Genomic DNA, 19,826 nt, shown 5'->3' with positions numbered 1-19,826 from the left:
TCCATGTTATTTATCTATTTTATATATAGTAGTGTGTATCTGTTAATCCCAAACTCCTAATTTATCCCTCCCCTCTTTTCCCCTTTGGTAACCATAATTTTTTTTTTTTAACATCTTTTCATGTACTTATGTACTATCTATATATCATCTTGGTAAAATGAGTTTTGGAATTTTAGAATTCATGTCCTGTGCCCATTTTCTAGTTGGTTGCTATTTTACTGTTGATTTTGATTGTTCTTTATGAGAAGAACAAAGTTAGTAGTCCTCTGTTGGATAGATCGTTTGCTAGTATTTTATCCTAGTCTGAAGTTTATCCTTTCATTTTTTTAACAGGATTTTTCACAGAACACAAACATTTTAAATTTTGGTGAGCTCTGATTTATCAGATTTTTCTTTATGAAGCATGTCTTTGGTGTCAAGCCAAGAGCTCTTTGCCTAACTGTAGGTCTTGAGTATTTTCTACTGTTTTTTCTTCTAAAAGTTTTATAGCTTCATCTTTTACGTTTAAGTTCATGATCTATTTTGAGTTAAATGTTTGATAAGATGTGAGATATAGGCTGAGGTTTTTTATTTTTTTGCCCATGGACATCTAGCTGCTCCAGCACATCTGTTGAAAAGTCTCTTTCGTCCACTGAGCTGCTTTTGCATGTTTGTCAAAAGTCAGTGATGAGAGCATTCCCAATTATGTTGCCTTATTGGAGAAGGCACTGGCAACCCACTCCAGTGTTCTTGCCTGGAGAATCCCAAGGACAGCGGAGCCTGGTGGGCTGCCGTCTATGGGGTCGCACCGAGTCGGACACAACTGAAGCGACTTTAGCAGCAGCAGCAGCAGCAGCATTCCCGGTTATATCAGTCAGAGTCCAATCAGGAGACCAAGTCTACACCCATTTGAATGGAAGAAATTTATATAAAGAATTTCTTAGCTAGTATCAGGTGGTTAACTACTAAAAGAGATTTGAGGAGATTCTGTGGCATCCAAAAGTACCAAGTACCAAAAAGCTGCTGATTCTGTCCTGGAAGACTGGACGATGGAAGAACTAGGACCGAGGAGGGAGGCATATCTCATCACTCCATGAAGACGAGATGCAAACCAAGGAGAGCATGGGTGCTACAGGAGCACACAGACTGCGGGTGCTGAAGAAAATTGCTAGAGACAGTGAGCCGCAGTGGGTTTGGCAGGTGGGGAGATGGTTGCCTGAGGTGCAGCTGGAGTTGCAGCAGAGGAGGCTGCTGGCAGTGGGAGTGTGATCTGAGGCCCTCTGGCCAGACTGTCACAAACGTGTACTCCAAGTGAGGAGACCACGGCCGGTGGTGGCCCTGAAAGTTCAGCTGGCCTGATGTGTGAGGATTGCTGAAGTAAGTACCAGTGAGTTTTCCACAACAGTCCTCTGGCTCCTCAGCTTAATGAAAAGGAAGAAGAAGTGGATTCCAAAAGGAAAGTCCCTTCTTTCCACTGCTGTTTCAGAGTCTTCCAGAGCCCTCTAGAGAAAAGCAGAACATTGAGGCAGGTGGCCCAGGGGAAAGGCACGCAGAGCTCATTCAGCTCTAGCATCACGATGAAGAGGAAAGAAGGGTGGGTTGGGGGTTGAGAGATAATCAGTTGATAACTGGCACACCAACCTTGAGGGAAGGTGTATTGGGGTTCTCCAGAGAAACAGGACCAATAGAAGGTACCTATGGATGTGGGCAGGTATCTGTCTGTCTGAAAGAACTGGCTCACATGGTTGTGGAGGCTTGGCAAGTCTAAAATCTGTAGGGTAGGTGGCAGCTGGAGACCCAGGGATGAGTTTATGCTACAGTTTGGGTCCAAAGCCAGTCTTCTAGAAGAATTCTCTTTTCAGGGAGGTCATTTCCCATTTAAGACCTTCAACGGACTGGATGAGGTCCACCCACACTACGGATGAAACTAAAACTGTTAAGTCGCCAAGTCGTGTCAGACTCCTTGCACCCCATGGACTGTAGCCTGCCAGGCTCCTGTGTCCGTGGAATTCTCCAAGCAAGAACACTGGAGTAGGTTGCCATTTCCTTCTCCAGGGGATCTTCCCAACCCAGGGGTCGAACCCAGGTCTCCTGCATCGCAGTCAAATTCTTTACTGTCTAGGCCACCAGGGAAGTAATCTGTTTTACTTAAAGTTTACTGATTTAAATATTAATCTCATCAAAACACCTTAACATAAATATCTAGAATAATATTTGACCCAATATGTGGGTACTGTGACCTAACCAAGCTGACACACAAAATTAACCATCACAAGAAGGATTCAGCATTTCACCATTAAAGGTGACATTAGCTGTAAGTTTATTAGCTGTAAGTTTTCTGTAAGTGCCTTTTTTCAGGTTGAGGAAGCTCCTTTCTGTTCCTGCTTTGCTGGGAGTTTTTTAAAAATTATGATTGGGTATGGATACTTATCAAATTAGTTTTCTGCTTCTCTTAACATGATCATATGATTTTCCTTTTTTTACTCTGTTATTGTAGTAAATTACATTGATTTTCAAATGTTAAGCCAATCTTGCAGTTTGGGATAAATTCTAGTTGGTCATGATGCATTTTTTTTTTTTTTTTGGGTTGCCTTTTTTTTTTAAATTTTATTTTATTTTTAAACTTTACAAAATTGTATTAGTTATGCCAAATATCATAATGAATCCGCCACAGGTATACATGTGTTCCCCATCCTGAACCCTCCTCCCTCCTCCCTCCCCATACCATCCCTCTGGGTTGTCCCAGTGCACTAGCCCCAAGCATCCAGTATCGTGCATCGAACCTGGACTGGCAACTCGTTTCATACATGATATTTTACATGTTTCAATGCCATTCTCCCACATCTCCCCACCCTCTCCCTCTCCCACAGAGTCCATAAGACTGTTCTATACATCAGTGTCTCTTTTGCTGTCTCGTACACAGGGTTATTGTTACCATCTTTCTAAATTCCATATATGCGTTAGTATACTGTACTGGTGTTTTTCTTTCTGGCTTACTTCACTCTGTATAATAGGCTCCGGTTTCATCCACCTCATTAGAACTGATTCAAATGTATTCTTTTTAATGGCTGAGTAATACTCCATTGTGTATATGTACCACAGCTTTCTTATCCATTCATCTGCTGATGGACATCTAGGTTGCTTCCATGTCCCGGCTATTATAAACAGTGCTGCGATGAATATTGGGGTACACGTGTCTCTTTCCCTTCTGGTTTCCTCAGTGTGTATGCCCAGCAGTGGGATTGCCGGATCATAAGGCGGTTCTATTTCCAGTTTTTTAAGGAATCTCCACACTGTTCTCCATAGTGGCTGTACTAGTTTGCATTCCCACCAACAGTGTAAGAGGGCTCCCTTTTCTCCATACCCTCTCCAGCATTTATTGCTTGTAGACTTTTGGATCGCAGCCGTTCTGACTGGTGTGAAATGGTACCTCATAGTGGTTTTGATTTGCATTTCTCTGATAATGAGTGATGTTGAGCATCTTTTCATGTGTTTGTTAGCCATCTGTATGTCTTCTTTGGAGAAATGTCTATTTAGTTCTTTGGCCCATTTTTTGATTGGGTCATTTATTTTTCTGGAGTTGAGCTGTAGAAGTTGCTTGTATATTTTTGAGATTAGTTGTTTGTCAGTTGCTTCATTTGCTATTATTTTCTCCCATTCTGAAGGCTGCCTTTTCACCTTGCTAATAGTTTCCTTTGATGTGCAGAAGCTTTTAAAGTTAATTAGGTCCCATTTGTTTATTTTTGCTTTTATTTCCAATATTCTGGGAGGTGGGTCATAGAGGATCCTGCTGTGATGTATGTTGGAGAGTGTTTTGCCTATGTTCTCCTCTAGGAGTTTTATAGTTTCTGGTCTTACGTTTAGATCTTTAATCCATTTTGAGTTTATTTTTGTGTATGGTGTTAGAAAGTGTTCTAGTTTCATTCTTTTCCACGTGGTTGACCAGATTTCCCAGCACCACTTGTTAAAGAGATTGTCTTTAATCTATTGTATATTCTTGCCTCCTTTGTCAAAGATAAGGTGTCCATAGGTGCGTGGATTTATCTCTGGGCTTTCTATTTTGTTCCATTGATCTATATTTCTGTCTTTGTGCCAGTACCATACTGTCTTGATAACTGTGGCTTTGTAGTAGAGCCTGAAGTCAGGTAGGTTGATTCCTCCAGTTCCATTCTTCTTTCTCAAGATCGCTTTGGCTATTCGAGGTTTTTTGTGTTTCCATACAAATTGTGAAATTATTTGTTCTAGCTCTGTGAAGAATACTGTTGGTAGCTTGATAGGGATTGCATTGAATCTATAAATTGCTTTGGGTAGTATACTCATTTTCACTATATTGATTCTTCCAATCCATGTCCTCTACATAGAAAACCCTAAAGACTCCACCAGAAAATTACTAGAACTAATCAATGACTATAGTAAAGTTGCAGGATATAAAATCAACACACAGAAATCCCTTGCATTCCTATACACTAATAATGAGAAAACAGAAAGAGAAATTAAGGAAACAATTCCATTCACCATTGCAACGGAAAGAATAAAATACTTAGGAATATATCTACCTAAAGAAACTAAAGACCTATATATAGAAAACTATAAAACAGTGGTGAAAGAAATCAAAGAGGACACTAATAGATGATGTATTATTTTATTTATGTATTATTGGATTGAAATTGTTAAAATGGTGCTAAGGAAATTGGTATCTATGTTCTTGTTCTTGAGAGAGATTAGGCTGTTTTTTTTTTTTCTTTTGTCTCGTTGGATGAGTTGGGAAGTATTCCCTCCTCTCCTATTTTCCTGGGAGAATTTTTATAGAATTGGTACTGCTGCTGTTGCTGCTGCTGCTAAGTCGCTTCAGTTGCGTCCGACTCTGTGTGACCCCATAGACGGCAGCCCACCAGGTTCCTCCGTCCCTGGGATTCTCCAGACAAGAACACTGGAGTGGGTTGCCATTGCCTTCTCCAATGCATGAAAGTGAAAAGTGAAAGTGAAGCTGCTCAGTCGTGACCGACTCTTAGCGACCCCATGGCACAATGAACCAGTGAAACCATCTGGCCTAAAGTTCTCTTTGTGGGAAAGTTTCCATTTATGAATTAATTTTCTTCAATAGCTGTGGAGCTATACAGATTATTTCTTCTTGAGTGAGCTTTAGTTATTTGTCCTTTTGAAATTTGAGTGTCAGTTTGATTAGTGGAAGTATAAATATGAATTTCAAACTGTGGTGCTGGAGAAGATTCCTGAAAATCCCTTGGATAGCAAGGAGATCAAACCAGTCAATATTAAGGGAGATCAACCCTGAATATTCACTGGAAGAACCGATGCTGAAGCTGAAGCTCCAGTATTTTGGTCATCCAATTCTAAAAGATGACTCACTGGAAAAGTCCCTGATGCTGGGAAAGATTAAGGGCAGAAGGAGAAGAGGGTGTCAGAGGATGAGATGGCTGGACGGCATCACCAATGCAATGAACATGAACTTGGGTGAACTTCGGGAGATGGTGAGGGACAGGGAGGCCTGGCGAGCTGCAGTCTGTGGGGTCGCAAAGAGTCAGACATGACTGCGTGACTGCACAACAAATATAAATTTATATTGATATTTCCAATCCATATTTAAATTGTAGGACTTTAATGAACTTCTGGAATTGATGTTTGTGTCTCTTTTCTTGTGTGATAACACAAATTTTCTGTAGTCTTTAATGTTGCTCTTTGATCCTATTTTCAGCTCTGCAGGGGCAAGTAAAATTCTGAACTTCCTGCCCCTATTGTGGTTGGATTTGTGCATATGAAGTCATTCTGGCCAATGAATTGTGAGGAGGAATAGAATTTTTTCACTTCCAGGCTAGAGCACTTAATTCCTGATTCCTGGTTTCAATTCTCTTTAGTCTAGCCTCAGCAGTTATGGAAATGAATTGAGATGGAGTGTTTTTAAAAATTATTTACTTGTAATTTATTTTTAGCCACGCTGGATCTTCGTTGCTGCGCGGTCTTTCCTCTAGTTGTGGAGAGTAGTGGTTACTCTCTAGTTGTGGTGTGCCGGCTTCTCTTGTTGTGGAGCGTGGGATCTAGAGCACTCAGGCTTCAGTACTTGTGGCTCCCAGGCTCTAGAGCACGGCTTAGTAGTTGTGGCACGGGGGGTTAGTTGCTCCACACCATGTAGAATCCTCCCGGACTAGGGATCAAACCCATGTGTCCTGCATTGGCAGGTGGATTCTTTACCGCTGTGCCACCAGGGAAGCTCTGAGATGGAGTTTTTATCAGACTGGGTCATTGAGAAACTGTAATGCACAGAGCATCCTAACAGCCCCCACTGATGTAGGGAATGGGCAAGAAATAAATCTTTGTTGTTTCAGGCCACTGAAGGTCCAAAGTTGATTATTATTGCAGCAAAATCTCCTATCCGGATTGATACCATTTTAAATTTGCTGTATCTTGCTAAATGCATAAGATAGCTTAAAAAATACAAATATTAAAAATAATATATCATTATAATATATACTATATATGTTATAATAATAAATATTAGCAATGACTATTGAGTGAAGTTGAATATTTTTTTGCAGTTCTTTTAGCTCTTAATCTGCCTACTAAGGATGAGCAAACTACTCATCCTTAAACTACCCATAGCAAACTACTATGTCCTGAAGTCCCTTGAATTTATTTTCTTTCTGTGATTGTGTTACCTATTTTATATTTTGCTGAGACATCTTTAAATCTTAGGCTTAAGATTTTTTGAATGTGGGCGATATGAGTTTGGTCTGCAGATGTGATTATGACTCTGCAGGACCTTTCTGTTCTTCTCAGCCTTAAAGCAACTTTCCTTGAGGTTCCCTGGGGCTGGGGTGGGGATTCTGAACTTCTAGTTTACCCTTAGCCTGAGAGTATAGCTCTTTGGGGCCCGAGTTTTCTATAGGAGAATGTGTCCTAGCAGACTCCTGCCCCCAGTAGGTCCTTCCCATTACCTGTGAGACTTGAAATGAAAGCCTGTTTACCTGGATAGACAAGTGCTCTCAAGAAGATAGCCTGACCACCCTGCTTCTGTCTCTGGGTTCACTTTTACTTTTTCATGCTCTTCTCACCTACTTGGTGTTTAGGAAGACGTTCTCCTTTGAGAATTGTTTATCTAGCATTGTTAAGGTAGAATCGTCTGAGTGATTGAATCTGCCATATGCTTAGGAAGGAAAGTCTGACGATTGGCTCTGAGGTAGGAATTGATGAGGCATTTATGTGGTGGTGGTTGGGCCATAGGAATGATTCCACTGCCTTTCCATCAGCCCTCATCTGCTTTGTTTTTCTTCCTTCAAGTTGCATGTATAAGGATAAGGTAGGTTCAGCTCTGTCGTCATTGTTTCTACCTGGGGGATGAGTTCTTCTGTTCACTGTGCCCCCATTCGCCAAAGACAAGAATCCTTCTTGTCCTCACCTGACCCAAAGGGAGCAAGAGTGCTCTCTGCTGTGCACCTGTGCGACTTGCTAGTGGATGTCGATGTTAGATTTCTCTTCATACAAAAGTGCTGTGCATAGCTCCTTGTAGAAATTTTAGAAAATGGAAATAAATGTATAGAAGAAGATTAGCCTGCATATTATCCCAGCATTCAGTGATAAACATTTGGGTCCATTTCCTCTCTAGTATTCTTTTATCAAGGTGATAATATACAGCATGAGTTTTTTTTTTTTTTTTTTAATATCCTGAAACAACAGTAATGTGGTTAACTAGCAGTACATCAGCTAGTGCTGATTCAGATTGTCCTTGGGTTTTCAGAAAGCTTGACCAGTGTGTGCAAAGGGCTGTGGCTCCTTTTAGGATTTCCTTGGGGTATCATGAGTCACACTCTCTTTCTTATCCCGCAGGGATGTTGAAAGTCTCCCTGTCCTTGGTCAATCTGGAGGTGCATTCTGCCCTTTGTGCACTGAGGGGGCACTGTTAGTTGTCACTTGCCATCCTTCTTCCTGGGCTGCTCAGGACACTGTCCAGCAGTTCTTCTGTCCACTGCTGACCAATAGCGCCTCTGTGGTAACTGGGTTCATGCTGGCAGAAAATTCGGGCTTGAAGGGATGAACTCTGATGGCCAGTGGCCTTGGAGAAATGGGAGCTAAGGAAACAAACTCGTTTTCTGTGAACATATAAAAATGGTACCTTTGTACACATAAAGATAATACCCATCTAGACTTGAGAATAATATAATGTACTATTTCATCAAATTTAGTTTCTAAAACTTTGATACTAATTTTTAAAATGGAAGTACAGTTGATTTACAATGTTTCAGGTATATAGCAGAGTGATTCAGTTATATATATTATATACTTTTATTATTGGGGTATAATTGCTTTACCATGGTGTGTTAGTTTCTGCCTTACAACAAAGTGAATCAGCTATATGTATACATATATCCCCTCCTTCTTGAACCTCCCTCCCACCTTCCAATATATACATGTACTTAAAATATATATATATATATATATAAATCTTTTTCAGATTCTTTTCCATTATAGGTTATTACAAGATATTGAATATAGTTCCCTGTGCTATATACTAGGTCATTTGTTGTTCAGTTGCTGAGTCATGTCTGACTCTTTGCGACCCCGTCTGACCCTGGTGACTGCAGCACCAGGCTTCCCTGTCCACCAACAATGCCTGGAGCTTGCTCAACTCCTGTCCATCGAGTCGGTGATGCCATCCAGCCATCTCATCCTCTGTCATCCCCTTCTCCTCTTGCCCTCAATACTTCCCAGTATCAGGGTCTTTTCCAATGAGTCAGCCCTTTGCATAAGGTGGCCAAAGTATTGGAGCTTCAGTCTGAGCATCAGTCCTTCCAATGAATATTCAGGACTGATTTCCTTTAGGACTGACTCGTTTGATCTTGCAGTCCAAGAGACTCTCAAGAGTCTTCTCCAACACCACAGTTCAAAAGCATCAATTCTTTGGTGCTCAGCTTTCTTTATGGTCCAACTCTCACATCCATACATGACTATTGGAAAAACCATAGCCTTGACTGTACAGACCTTTTTCAGTAAAGTAATGTCTCTGGTTTTTAATATGCTGTCTAGGTTGGTCATAGCTTTTCTTCCAAGGAGCAAGCATTTTTTAAATTCATGGCTGCAGTCACCATCTTCAGTGATTCTGAAGCCCAAGAAAATAAAGTCTGTCACTGTTTCCATTTCTCCCCAATTTATTTGCTATGAAGTAATGTGACCAGATGCCATGATCTTAGTTTTTTGAATGTTGAGATTTAAGCCAACTTTTTCACTATCCTCTTTCACCTTCATCAAGATGCTTTTTAGTTCCTATGGACTGTAGCCCACCAGGCTTCTCTGTCCATGGGAATTCTATATCGGTGATTTTACTTCTATTTTGTAAATATGTTTATTTGTATCATTATTTTATATTCCACATATAAACAATATCATATGATATTTATTTTTGTCTTCCTTATTATGATAATCTATGATGATTCATGATAATGAATTATTATTTCATTCTTCTTTATGACTGAGTAGCATTGGAGAAGGAAATGGCATCACACTCCAGTATTCTTGCCTAAAGAATCCCAGGGATGGGGGAGCCTGGTGGGCTGGCAGAGTCAGACATGACTGAAGCGACTTAGCAGCAGCAGCAGTATTCCATTATATATAGGTACCATATCTTCTTTTTTTAATTTTAATTTTTAAATTTATTTTTTAATTGAAGGATAATTGCTTTACAGAATTTTGTTTCCTGTCAAACATCAACATGATTCAGTCATAGGTATACATATAACCCCTCCCTTTTGAGCCTCTCTCCCATCTCCCTCCCATTCCACCTCTCTAGGTTGATACAGAACCCTTGTTTGAGTTCCTTGAGTCATACAGCAAATTCCCACGCCTATCTATTTTATATATGGCAATGCAAGTTTCCATGTTACTCTCTCTGTACTTCTTACCCTCTCCACCCCCGGCCACTGTGTCCATAAGTCTGTTCTCTATGTCTGTGTCTCCATTGCTGCCCTACAAATAAATTAATCATTACCATCTTTCTAGATTCCATATATATGCATTAGTATATGATATTTATCTTTCTGATTCACTTTACTCTGTGTAATAGGCTCTAGGTTCATCCACTTCATTAGAACTAACTTAAATGTCTTTCTTTTTATGGCTAAGTTATATTCCATTGTATATATGTACCACAGCTGCTTTATCCATTCATCTGTTGATGGACATTTAGGTTGCTACCATGTTCTAGCTATTGTAAATAGTGCTGCAATTAACACTGGAGTACATGTGTCTTTTTCAATTTTGATTTCCTCAGAGTATATTACTAAGAGTGGGATTACTGGGTCACATGGTGGTTTTCTTCCTAGTTTTTTAAGGAATCTCCATACCGTCTTCCATAGTGGCTGTATCAATTTGCATTCCCACCAACGGTGCAAGAGGGTTCCCTTTTCTCCACACCCTCTCTAGCACTTATTGTTTGTACACTTTTTGATGTTGGCCATTCTGACTGGGGTGAAGTAGTATCTCATTGTAGTTTTGATTTGCATTTCTCTAATAATGAGCAAGGTTGAGCAACTTTTCATGTGTTTGTTAGCCATCTGTATGTCTTCTTTGTCCATTCATCTGCTGATGGACATTCAGGTTGCTTCCATGTCTTGTTTACTGTTAATAGTGCTGCTGTGAACATTGGGGTTAATATTAATTTTAGATTCAGGCATAGCCAGCCCTGGCTATTGAAGAATTGTGGCTCTGGGATCACCTTCTAGCCACCATCCAATTTCTTTGAGGGCCCACTAACCCCTTGCATATGGGGGTATTTAGACCCTAGGCCTGTTGGTCTTCTCTTTTCACCCCATACCTGCCACTAGGGCTTGCATACCCTCTACTTCTCAGTTCTCTTTCTCCTGTATTCCCCTACCTCCTGGCACCCAATTCTCATCTTTGTTTGAATATGTCCCCACTGCACGCTGTGCAGTCCAAGCTTGCTTGGATACCCCTTGCCTACCTGGCTTCTGCCCGTAAAACCCCTGATAGGAGCTTCTCTCTGGTCCTCAAAGTCCCAGGGTTTTGTGATCAGAGGAAGGGATCTGTGCAGGACCATCTGTCAGTTTCTGCCCACCTCCTCTAGGGGCATCTGCCTTCTCTGTCTTTCCTCTGACAACCCTTCCTCACTCCCTGAAGACAGCCTTCTCTTGAGCGGAGTGCTCCCAGGCTCCGGGTAGCTGGATGTGCAAGCCGTGAGGCATCTGAGTCCTGGATGCAGACTAGTAGAAGACTCACTGCTCTTGGCAGCCTCTCTCTTTCCTCCACTTAACCTGGACACTCTGTGGCCCCAGTGCCTGGCTTGGAAGAAGGTGCTTCCCAGAGCCCAGTGGATGCTCTCTGTTGCCACAACAACATGGCACTCCACCATACAGCCACCGGCCTTGCTGTGCTGTGACCGCCCCTCGCAGAGCTGTTGTGCCTGTGGTCGGTGCCATTGTTCTCCACTCCTCTCTCGTGTCAGCCCTTTGCTGTTCCTGTTTGCAGGTAGGCTCTCACCCTCACTGTTCTTCACTCAGGACTTCCTGTTGACTTCCATATCTGGAGAAGGGATAGGCTACCCACTCCAGTATTTTTGGGGCTTCCCTTGTGGCTCAGCTGGTAAAGAATCTGCCTACAATGCGGGAGACCTGGGTTCGATCTCTGGGTTGGGAAGATCCCCTGGAGAAAGGAAAGGCTTCCCGCTCTAGTATTCTGGCATGGAGAATTCCATGGACTATATAGTCCACGGGGTTGCAAAGAGTTGTTCATGACTGAGTGACTTTCACTTTCTCCAAAAGAGCTATTCCTCACCAAGCCCCCTGCAGGTCCCTCAGTGATCTGTGTGCCAGTGGTTCCTCTTGGGTCCATTTAACTCTTTATAGACTGTGGGCTACACGTGGGCCAGACCTTGGTACAGAGATGGTTCTTGGAAGATGTTGGTTGAACAAGAGAGGGAGTGCATTGTGAAGGCTGTGGAGGTGTTCTGGCTGTGAGTAGAGCTGGCAAGCCTGCCCTCCTCCTCCATCTCCCAGACCTGGGAATGTGGAGCCTGGGACCAAGTGCTTTGCTCTCTCTGAGTGGCCTCCTTTCAGCCTGGTTAGGAGGGAATGTGTGAACACTGGGTAGGATAGAAGTTTCTCTCAGCTGTTTGGGGTGGGTCTGATGGTGGGCTTCAGCTTTGCGGTCCCAGCACACCCCCAGTCTCAATACCTGGCATCCTGGGGATTGTGAGCCTGAAGGAGAAATCCAGAGTGTGTGCGGTGATAAGCCCAGCCTCTGTGGGCAGTGAGCAAGCCAACTGCTGCTGTCTGCTTTTGATCAAGAGTTTTTGGGTCCTAATGAGATGCACTTCCTCTTGCTTAGGGGGACTGGCCAGACCCCAAATCTTTAGGAAGAGTCTGGGCAGTCGTCTCTTTGAGACAGAAGTTCATGCAGAGCAGAGCCCCTAGCGTGTGTGGCCTGTGCCCCTTGCGATCTGCATAGAAGTGAAGCTGGAGCAGCTGGGGTTCCATCTTTTTGTCAAGGTGGGTATTGAAAGGAGTAGGTTTACTGGTTAAGAGCATATGTTTGGCCCTTGAAGACTTGAATTTGAATCCTGGCTCTGTTGTTCTGAGCCTCATGTTTTCTTTGTTTATAAAATAGAGATGATAATAGTACCTCCTGCCTTGTTGGGTGTGGTAAGGTTTAAAGACAGATGCTTATTAAGTGCTTATCACAGGGCTGGGTGCAAAGCAGTTTACTTCCTCAGGATGGTGGGGAGCAACATCCTGCTTGTGTGATTATGATAGTTAATTTTGTCAACTTAGCTAGGCTGTGGTTTTCCCAGATACTTAGTCAAACGCTATTCTAGATGTTTCTGTGTATTTTCTTTTCAGTGAGATTAACTTTGTAAATATTTATTTGGCTGTTTGTTGGGTCTTATTTGCTGCAGGACCTTTAGTTCTGGCACGTGAACTCCTAGTTGTGACGTGTGAGATCTAGTTCCCTGACTTGAACCCCTCAGACCCCCTGCATTGGGAACATGGAGTCTGAGGCACTGGATCACCAGGGAAGTCCCTAGATTAACTGTTAAATCAGTAAACTTTGAGTAAAGCAGATTAACCTCTGTAGTGTGGGTGGGCCTCAACCAATCAGTTGAAAGTCTTAAGAGCAAAAGACTGAGCTCCCTTGAAGAAGAGGGGATTCAGCCAACAGACCACCTTTGAACTTGAACTGCAACTCTTCTCTGGGTCTCTGGCATGCCCACTAACCTTAGAGACACACACACACTCTCTCTCTCAAGAACTTGCACTGCTGGTCATGGTGAAGTAGACTTGAAGCTCACCAAGGCAGGGACTGTGTCTCCTTTGTGTGACCCTTGGCCCCCTCCCTAGCACCACGTGGCTCATGGCAGGTGTTCCACATGGGTAGCTTGGTGATTACTGAGCACTTTATACATTCTATATCCCAGTTGAAAGTCTACTGCAGTGAGAAACAAGGGTGACTGGAGTTGAGAGTGAATTAGTCTGGGGCTGGGGTGGATTTTAAGGGCATTGCAGGGCAGGTGATGAGAAGTTTTGGACCAGATGTCAGTTGTGCATTTTGGGAGCTGAAACTTCGACATGGGGAAGAAATACATCTGGAGTCAGGTGCTTGCTTTGTCCAGCCTCTTTCTGGACTGGGTCAGAGCAGGGGCCAATTTGCCTTGACCATCATGAACCTATACAGGCCTGGGTTTCCTTAATCAATCCTCACTTTAACAACTGCACATAGACTGGCACCAAAAAAAGGTAACTTTTTTCAAGTTTTATTGTAAAATCCTCAGAAAAAGAGCATTTACAATGACAATACTTTATGATAATCTGTGAAACATCTTTCTATCAAGTGGTACTGCAAATACACGGCGTGTCCAATACTGTGCAATACGTTAACGTAAACACAAACTTATTTCCAATGCCACATACAGTTACTGTGTTGGTACAAATTTCTACTAAAGTTGATGTATTAAAAATAATTTATATATATTTTATAAATAAGGAAAAATTCACATGTATAGTAATTACAGGAGACCTTTGAGAAATACCAGTGATTACAGAAAATATATTTTGGAGTCTACACAACTGCTCAAAATAATGTAATCTGCCTCGACATGAGAGATCTGGAAGTTTTCTGAGGTGGGGCGGGAGGAGAATCCTAACGGGACAAGCGGAGCGTGTGTGTGTGACTTCATATTGTGAGGGTCGTTCACTGGACTACAGCATGAACACAGCGTGTGTGACACTGCAGCAAAATTCCATGCCTAGTCTGCTTTTAGATCATCTCACAGGCCTTCAGGAAGCACGAGCAGACGGGGAGAGGGGTGGTGTATGAAGGGTCAAGGAACGAGAAGGGGCCTGGCCAGTGGCAGGCAGTCAGGGTGTGGGCTGGGGGTACCACAGAAGGCTGTGCTGTGGGTCTGGGGTGCAGGGGGGCTTGCAGACTGCCATCCCTCACCTCTCTGAAGCAGCTGAAGGAGCCAGGGACCAACAACTATTAAAGCTATGGCAGATATTATACTGGGCAGCAGATGAAGGTTTAGAGTTAGGAAATATCTCGGGCCCCATCTCCAGCCAATTTTTCATGGTTGCCATTCCTCAGAAATACTCTAGAAGAAGGTGCCCCCAGGGGGCAGCACTGTCTGATCCTGCCTTGGTGACAGGTAGAGAGCCACATGTCACCAGGTGGGAGTAGAGGTGAGTCAAGTTATTTTCATGGCATGTAGGCTGAGCCCTCTACAGCCCTTTAGGGCATGGCCTGCTCCCTGGGACCACAGGGGTGAGCTTGGGAAGAGGGGTGTGTGAAGTGTGGTTTTGTGCAAAAACCAAGCACATGCTCAATACTCTTGTGCTGGCTAATGAAGCCTTGCTGTGAATTTTGAAGGTCAGTCCCTGCTCTTCTCTATCTTCCATAATTTCACACATTGTGTTTGGTTAAATTCCCAGTACTGCTCACAGGAGACCACTATTACTGGGCTCCCAGTGTCTGCTGGGTGGCTGGTGCCTAAATCATGAAGGTCCAGATAAGACACTCAAATCCTCAAGTGGCTCGGCAGGTAACCTGGTGTAGACTAAAGGAAGTTGGTTGCATTCCACCTGGTATCTGGGGTCTTGTAGTCGCACCTTGAGGATAAATACTATGTATTTCCCCCTTGATTCTTTTAAGCCCCTCTGTTCTATATGATCTCTATGATTTTGGAGAGCAATCAAGGCAGCTAATGACTTTCTTGAACAAAACTGCTTTGGCTGTGTGCCAATCTGGGAGCAAATAGTATAGGATTGGGCCCGATGAATGACTTTTCACTTGTACCCCAAAGCCAGGAAGCAGCATGCAAAGACCCCTGGGGGAGCTGGTGTGGTGATTAGGTGGTGAGTTGGCCCTTGAATTGTGGGAGTGGTTCATGAGCAGGAGTCTCCAGGCATAGGAAGGAAGCGGGAAAGGCAGAGCACAGGTGAGGATGGAGGGATGCAGCTCAGCCCTTCAGGGCTTGGCTGAGATGGCATGGTCTCCATTCCTGTCCTGCAGTTTCTGTCTGATCATAATGGACTTCTTTGACAGTTCTGAGTTCTCTCTAGTCTTGCTCATCAAACTCCAAAGGGCTGTGAGCTAGGGCTTGGGGGTGTGATTTGAGCAGCAAGAAGCTGTGTCCCCATGGGTTCTGATTGCACTTGGAGTGGGATCTGGGGTCCTGGGTGGGGAGAGATGGCAAAGGACTTCATGTCAGCATCATTGTCATCCTACTTTGCCCATCTGGTGTCTTGGTTTGGAGTGCACATTCCGGGGGGTTCTGGGTGCGAGGAAGAGGAGGATGTGAGGTAGATTGGTGGATGTGTAGGAGAGAGTTGGGAGCAGTATCAGTGCTCCTGGAGGCTGGCTTTTGAAGAGAAGGATAGGGGAGTGAGCTGTGCAATGCGATAACGAAGAGGGTGCAGCATCCATGGTATTTGAATGGAACACGCTGTGGAAATGAATCGGATTACTTTTTAAGCCCCTTGTAGAAAAATATATCCATCGTGAATCTGTTTCACAACTCAGTTCTGAAATCTCCACTAGTTCACAGGTTATTTGGTCAACAGAAAAGAAGTGGGGCCACACGAAGCCAGCTTCAGGCAGCTTTCCTCTGTGAAGACTCAGCTGTTACAATTCCCTAGGGTGGCAGGTGGTTCTCGGCTTTATCTGGGCTTGAGAGCTGTCCTCCAGGACACTAACCTGGAGCTGGGAGGCTGAGATTGGGGTAGGAATCGCAGGGACTGAGTTTCTGTCTCCTGTGCTGCCGTCTCTAGGTCATAGAATCTGAAGCTTGGTATGAGTGTGGCCTCTGCCTAGACTTTACAGGGCTCTTCCAGCTACCTCTGCAGGCTTGGGGAAAATAGTAGGATCTTGGAATGACTTGAATGAATACTTAAGAAGGGAGCCTGGGCCAGCCCCAGGCAGGACTTGCTGGTTCAGTGTTGTGGGGATGGGATGATGGCATTGGGTGATTCACACCCAACCTTCCTTGTGCAGAAGTCCATGCAGGCTTCTAGGACAGACAAATCCCTCTTCCAACTCTCAGTCTGTGAATGGCTGGGTGGGCTTTTGGACCCAATACCTCCATGTAGGGTCCTGCTCACTTGGGCAGAAGGAGAATGAGGATATTATTTCAAATCCTTAACGTCACTATAGGTTTATTTGTGTTTCTTAGTCTGAAAAAAAATATCTACGTTGAATTTTTCTGCAATGAATTTTATTTCAAAATCCAGTAATTTTGAAATAGTTTATTACGTGAGTGACTTTTGGGGTGACTCTTTTGGTAAAACAAATATTCCTTTAATATAAGTATTAGTAGATAGCTGATGATTCGTGTTCATAAGAAGGATCTTGGATGTTGTGATGACTTCATATCCCAGTGGCTTTCAGACTGCGTTCCATGAAATTCCGCTGGGGCTGAAGTATGGGAGGAAGAGGCAGGTGGAGTCCAGGCCAGCCTTTCAGTTGGCTGCACTGCTGAAAAAACATGGACTTTCCTGCCTTTATGAATTTGCAAATTTCACAATTTTCAGGGCTGTGATTCCCTTCTCCTATTTAATTGTATCTGAAATGCTGGCAGCAAGACCTAAACTGGCTGTCTCCAGCTTTGTAACTACACAGTGATGACAATGAGAGGCTGATAAGCTTTCCACACTTGAAAGTGGAATGAATAGTGGAAAAGGAACAGGTGCCGCTGAAGTCACTCCCAGTGACAGAAGCCAGTTGCAGCTGGACTAGTCTCTTACTCAGGAATCCTGTAACACAGAGGGGCTGATGTTCTGGCCTGGCAGTTGGTAGGTTCTTCTTCATGTAGACTCAGACACTTTCTTTTTCTTCCAGGGGCTGCCATAATTCAGAAGGTCTTCCCAAAGGAAGAAGCTTATGAAAGTTGGGAAATTTCAGTGACAGATGTGCAAGCAAATGTGTCAAGAGATTGAGGCAGGAATAATAGTAAAAAAAAAAAGGTGAGATGTGTTTTCCATCCATCCCAGTTATTGTAAAACTAAATAATTAGGTTTTGAGGTCAGTTTCCTCAAATATCTACATATTTTATCTTACAAAAATCTGTGAATGTATATGTCTAGGCACACTCCCGGGAGTTTTTGGGGACAAGAGTATGGTGGACTAAGATGCATGAGACATACCAGAGGACTGGCTGATACCAGGAGCTCTGTGAGGGGGCAGGTGGATTGGGCAGTTAGGTGGGACTGAGATGCTGTATTTCTAGTGAGACAGAGTCTATGTCTCTCTTTCTCTGAAAGAGGCCATTTCTCAGCAGCTCAGGAAAATCATGGCCACGTTGACAGGAGAAGGCATCTAAACTGATGTTTCTGTGATGGGACCACACCCCTTCCTATTTCAGGTGGCTTGAAAAATGACCATTCAAACCTGCCGATGTGCATGAGAAGGGTGTTTAGAGAGCCCAAGGGAGCCTCTTCCTTGCTGAGATTCTCCGATATGGGATCTGTTGGGTTGTACTTCTTTGATTGCCCTGGAGAGCCCACCACATTTGGGAGTACTGGCAGTGGCCTCCCACATCCTTGTGTGTTCCTGGGGAGATGGGGACCCATGTGTAAGGAACACTGAAATGTGCTGTCTGTGCTTCGTGGATGCAGGGACTTGGGTGCGAGCTGAGTGCGAGGGCCACAGGCCAGAAGAGAGTGGGGTTTTAAAAGGATAGCCTAAGGAACCCCACTTGAATCCTTGGAGGAGGGCATGGTTTCTGCATTGAGCCTGGAGGCCACTGTTCTGCAGGCATGTTTCCAGGCAAGCTTGGTCAGCCCTGAATCTGGGGTACTGGACAGGCTAATACATGTCCCCCTTGAGTGGTGATAAGCAGGCACACAGGGTTTGTCTTGGTCTCTTGGGGTCCCAACCCAGAAAAAGGAGCCTTTACCAATGTGGTGGTCTGATCTGCACTTGGGGGTGTCAGTGATGTAGAGGACCCCAGTCCCCTTGATGGCCACTGTCTTCTTTCTGGCTGTCGGATGTGGGGTAGTGTCTCTCAGAGACATGGCCTAAGGCAGGGAAGAATACAGCTGGACCTGGGAGAGCATCTTTCTGCTTACTAGCATTTGAGATTATAAAAAATTAGTTTTTAATCAAAATTTCCAAAATAAAGTGAGTGATTTCCCCATCCCCAAGATGCAATAAGTCTTGTTGGCTCTCCCTCAGGCTTACAACAAGTCAAATGGAAAGAAAAGCGAGAAGCAGCTGCAAAGGAGAAAATGAGGTCCAGAGCTCTCAGGCCAGGAGGGAGGGCCCCGCTCCTGGGAGCCCCCGGCTTCAGGCCATCCAGCAGGGTGAAGTCTGGATGGACTCGGTGTTAAAGAATGAGGATGCAAAGGCAACTGACAGAAGCATCCGCCTGGAAAGCTGGAGCTCCTGGTTCCAGGGCGGCCCAGGTAACGTGTCGCGTGGCTGGGCGCACGATGATTCCTTTACACGGCAGCAGGTTCTCATCGCAGCTCAAGGCAGAAATCCTACATCCTAAAACCCACCCGATCTCGTTAGCAGCGCATACCTTATACTAGGAAACTTGCAAGGAGACCAGTGTTGAACCACAAAGCGAATACAGGTTTTTTGCTTTTGTCTGTAAAAATGTACAGGGTGCCTGCTCGGGACTGCTTCATACCTCGCCCACCCACACCACCGTGGTCCCCCCCTTTACGCCCGCCACCTCGCACCGTAGTGCGTTCTGTCTCCCGTTGATGAGGAACAGCGACTCCCGGGCGGGCGTGAGGAGGTGCTGCCCGAACAGCCCGCTGTCCCTCACGATCCTGCGGGGCCCTGCCCAGGCCCGGGCTGGCCCTGCGGTCGCGGGCTCCTTCAGGCCCTTTAGCACACCCATCTTGCCCGTGGACAGCTCCAGAAACAGCAGGTCTGGCTCTGTCTCGAGGGTGGCGTAGACATGGTACTGGTCTCCCTGTGTGAAGGAGCGCTGGAAGGCTACATCCGAGACACCCGGGCTCACTTTCAGGTTGTAGAGGGTCCGGATCTCCCCCCGCAGTGAGATCTCCTGAACGTGCAGCTGGGGGCTGCCCGGGGCGGCGCTGACTACAAAGCGCCCATCTGGGGATGTGTGCGGGGTGCCAGTGACCTGGCCGTTGGGTCCGACCACCGCGTCTGTGACGCTGTCGATCAGCAGCTGTGGAGAGGCTTCAGAAGAGCTGTCCTGCCGGCACTGGATGAAGAAGTAGCCGCCCAGGTGGGTGTGGGCCATGGCCTGCGGCAGGCAGCCGTGGCTCTGCAGCTTGATGGTCTTGAGGGGCATCAGCGTTTCCAGGTCGACTTTGTGGATGGCAGGGTCAGACTTGTTGAAGATGAAGCCGAACCTG

The 19,826-nt window shown here is 44.6% G+C and overlaps 1 protein-coding gene across 2 annotated transcripts in view; it reads right to left on the bottom strand.

Moving 5' to 3' along the window:
• Window positions 1-13,734: 13,734 nt before the first annotated feature.
• FSTL4 (follistatin like 4) overlaps window positions 13,735-19,826 on the bottom strand; it is a 447,609-nt gene continuing 441,517 nt past the window's right edge. For both annotated transcript variants that reach the window (XM_025292703.3, XM_006065073.4), the window contains exon 16: window positions 13,735-19,823. In XM_025292703.3, coding sequence (XP_025148488.2) covers window positions 19,118-19,823 — 706 coding nt within the window. In that variant the 3' untranslated portion in view covers window positions 13,735-19,117. The remainder of the gene's footprint in view (window positions 19,824-19,826) is intronic.

This window comes from Bubalus bubalis, chromosome 9, assembly GCF_019923935.1.
Source record: "Bubalus bubalis isolate 160015118507 breed Murrah chromosome 9, NDDB_SH_1, whole genome shotgun sequence".
Classification (NCBI taxonomy): Eukaryota; Metazoa; Chordata; class Mammalia; order Artiodactyla; family Bovidae; genus Bubalus; species Bubalus bubalis.
This window is presented reverse-complemented; position numbering and strand designations above follow the sequence as displayed.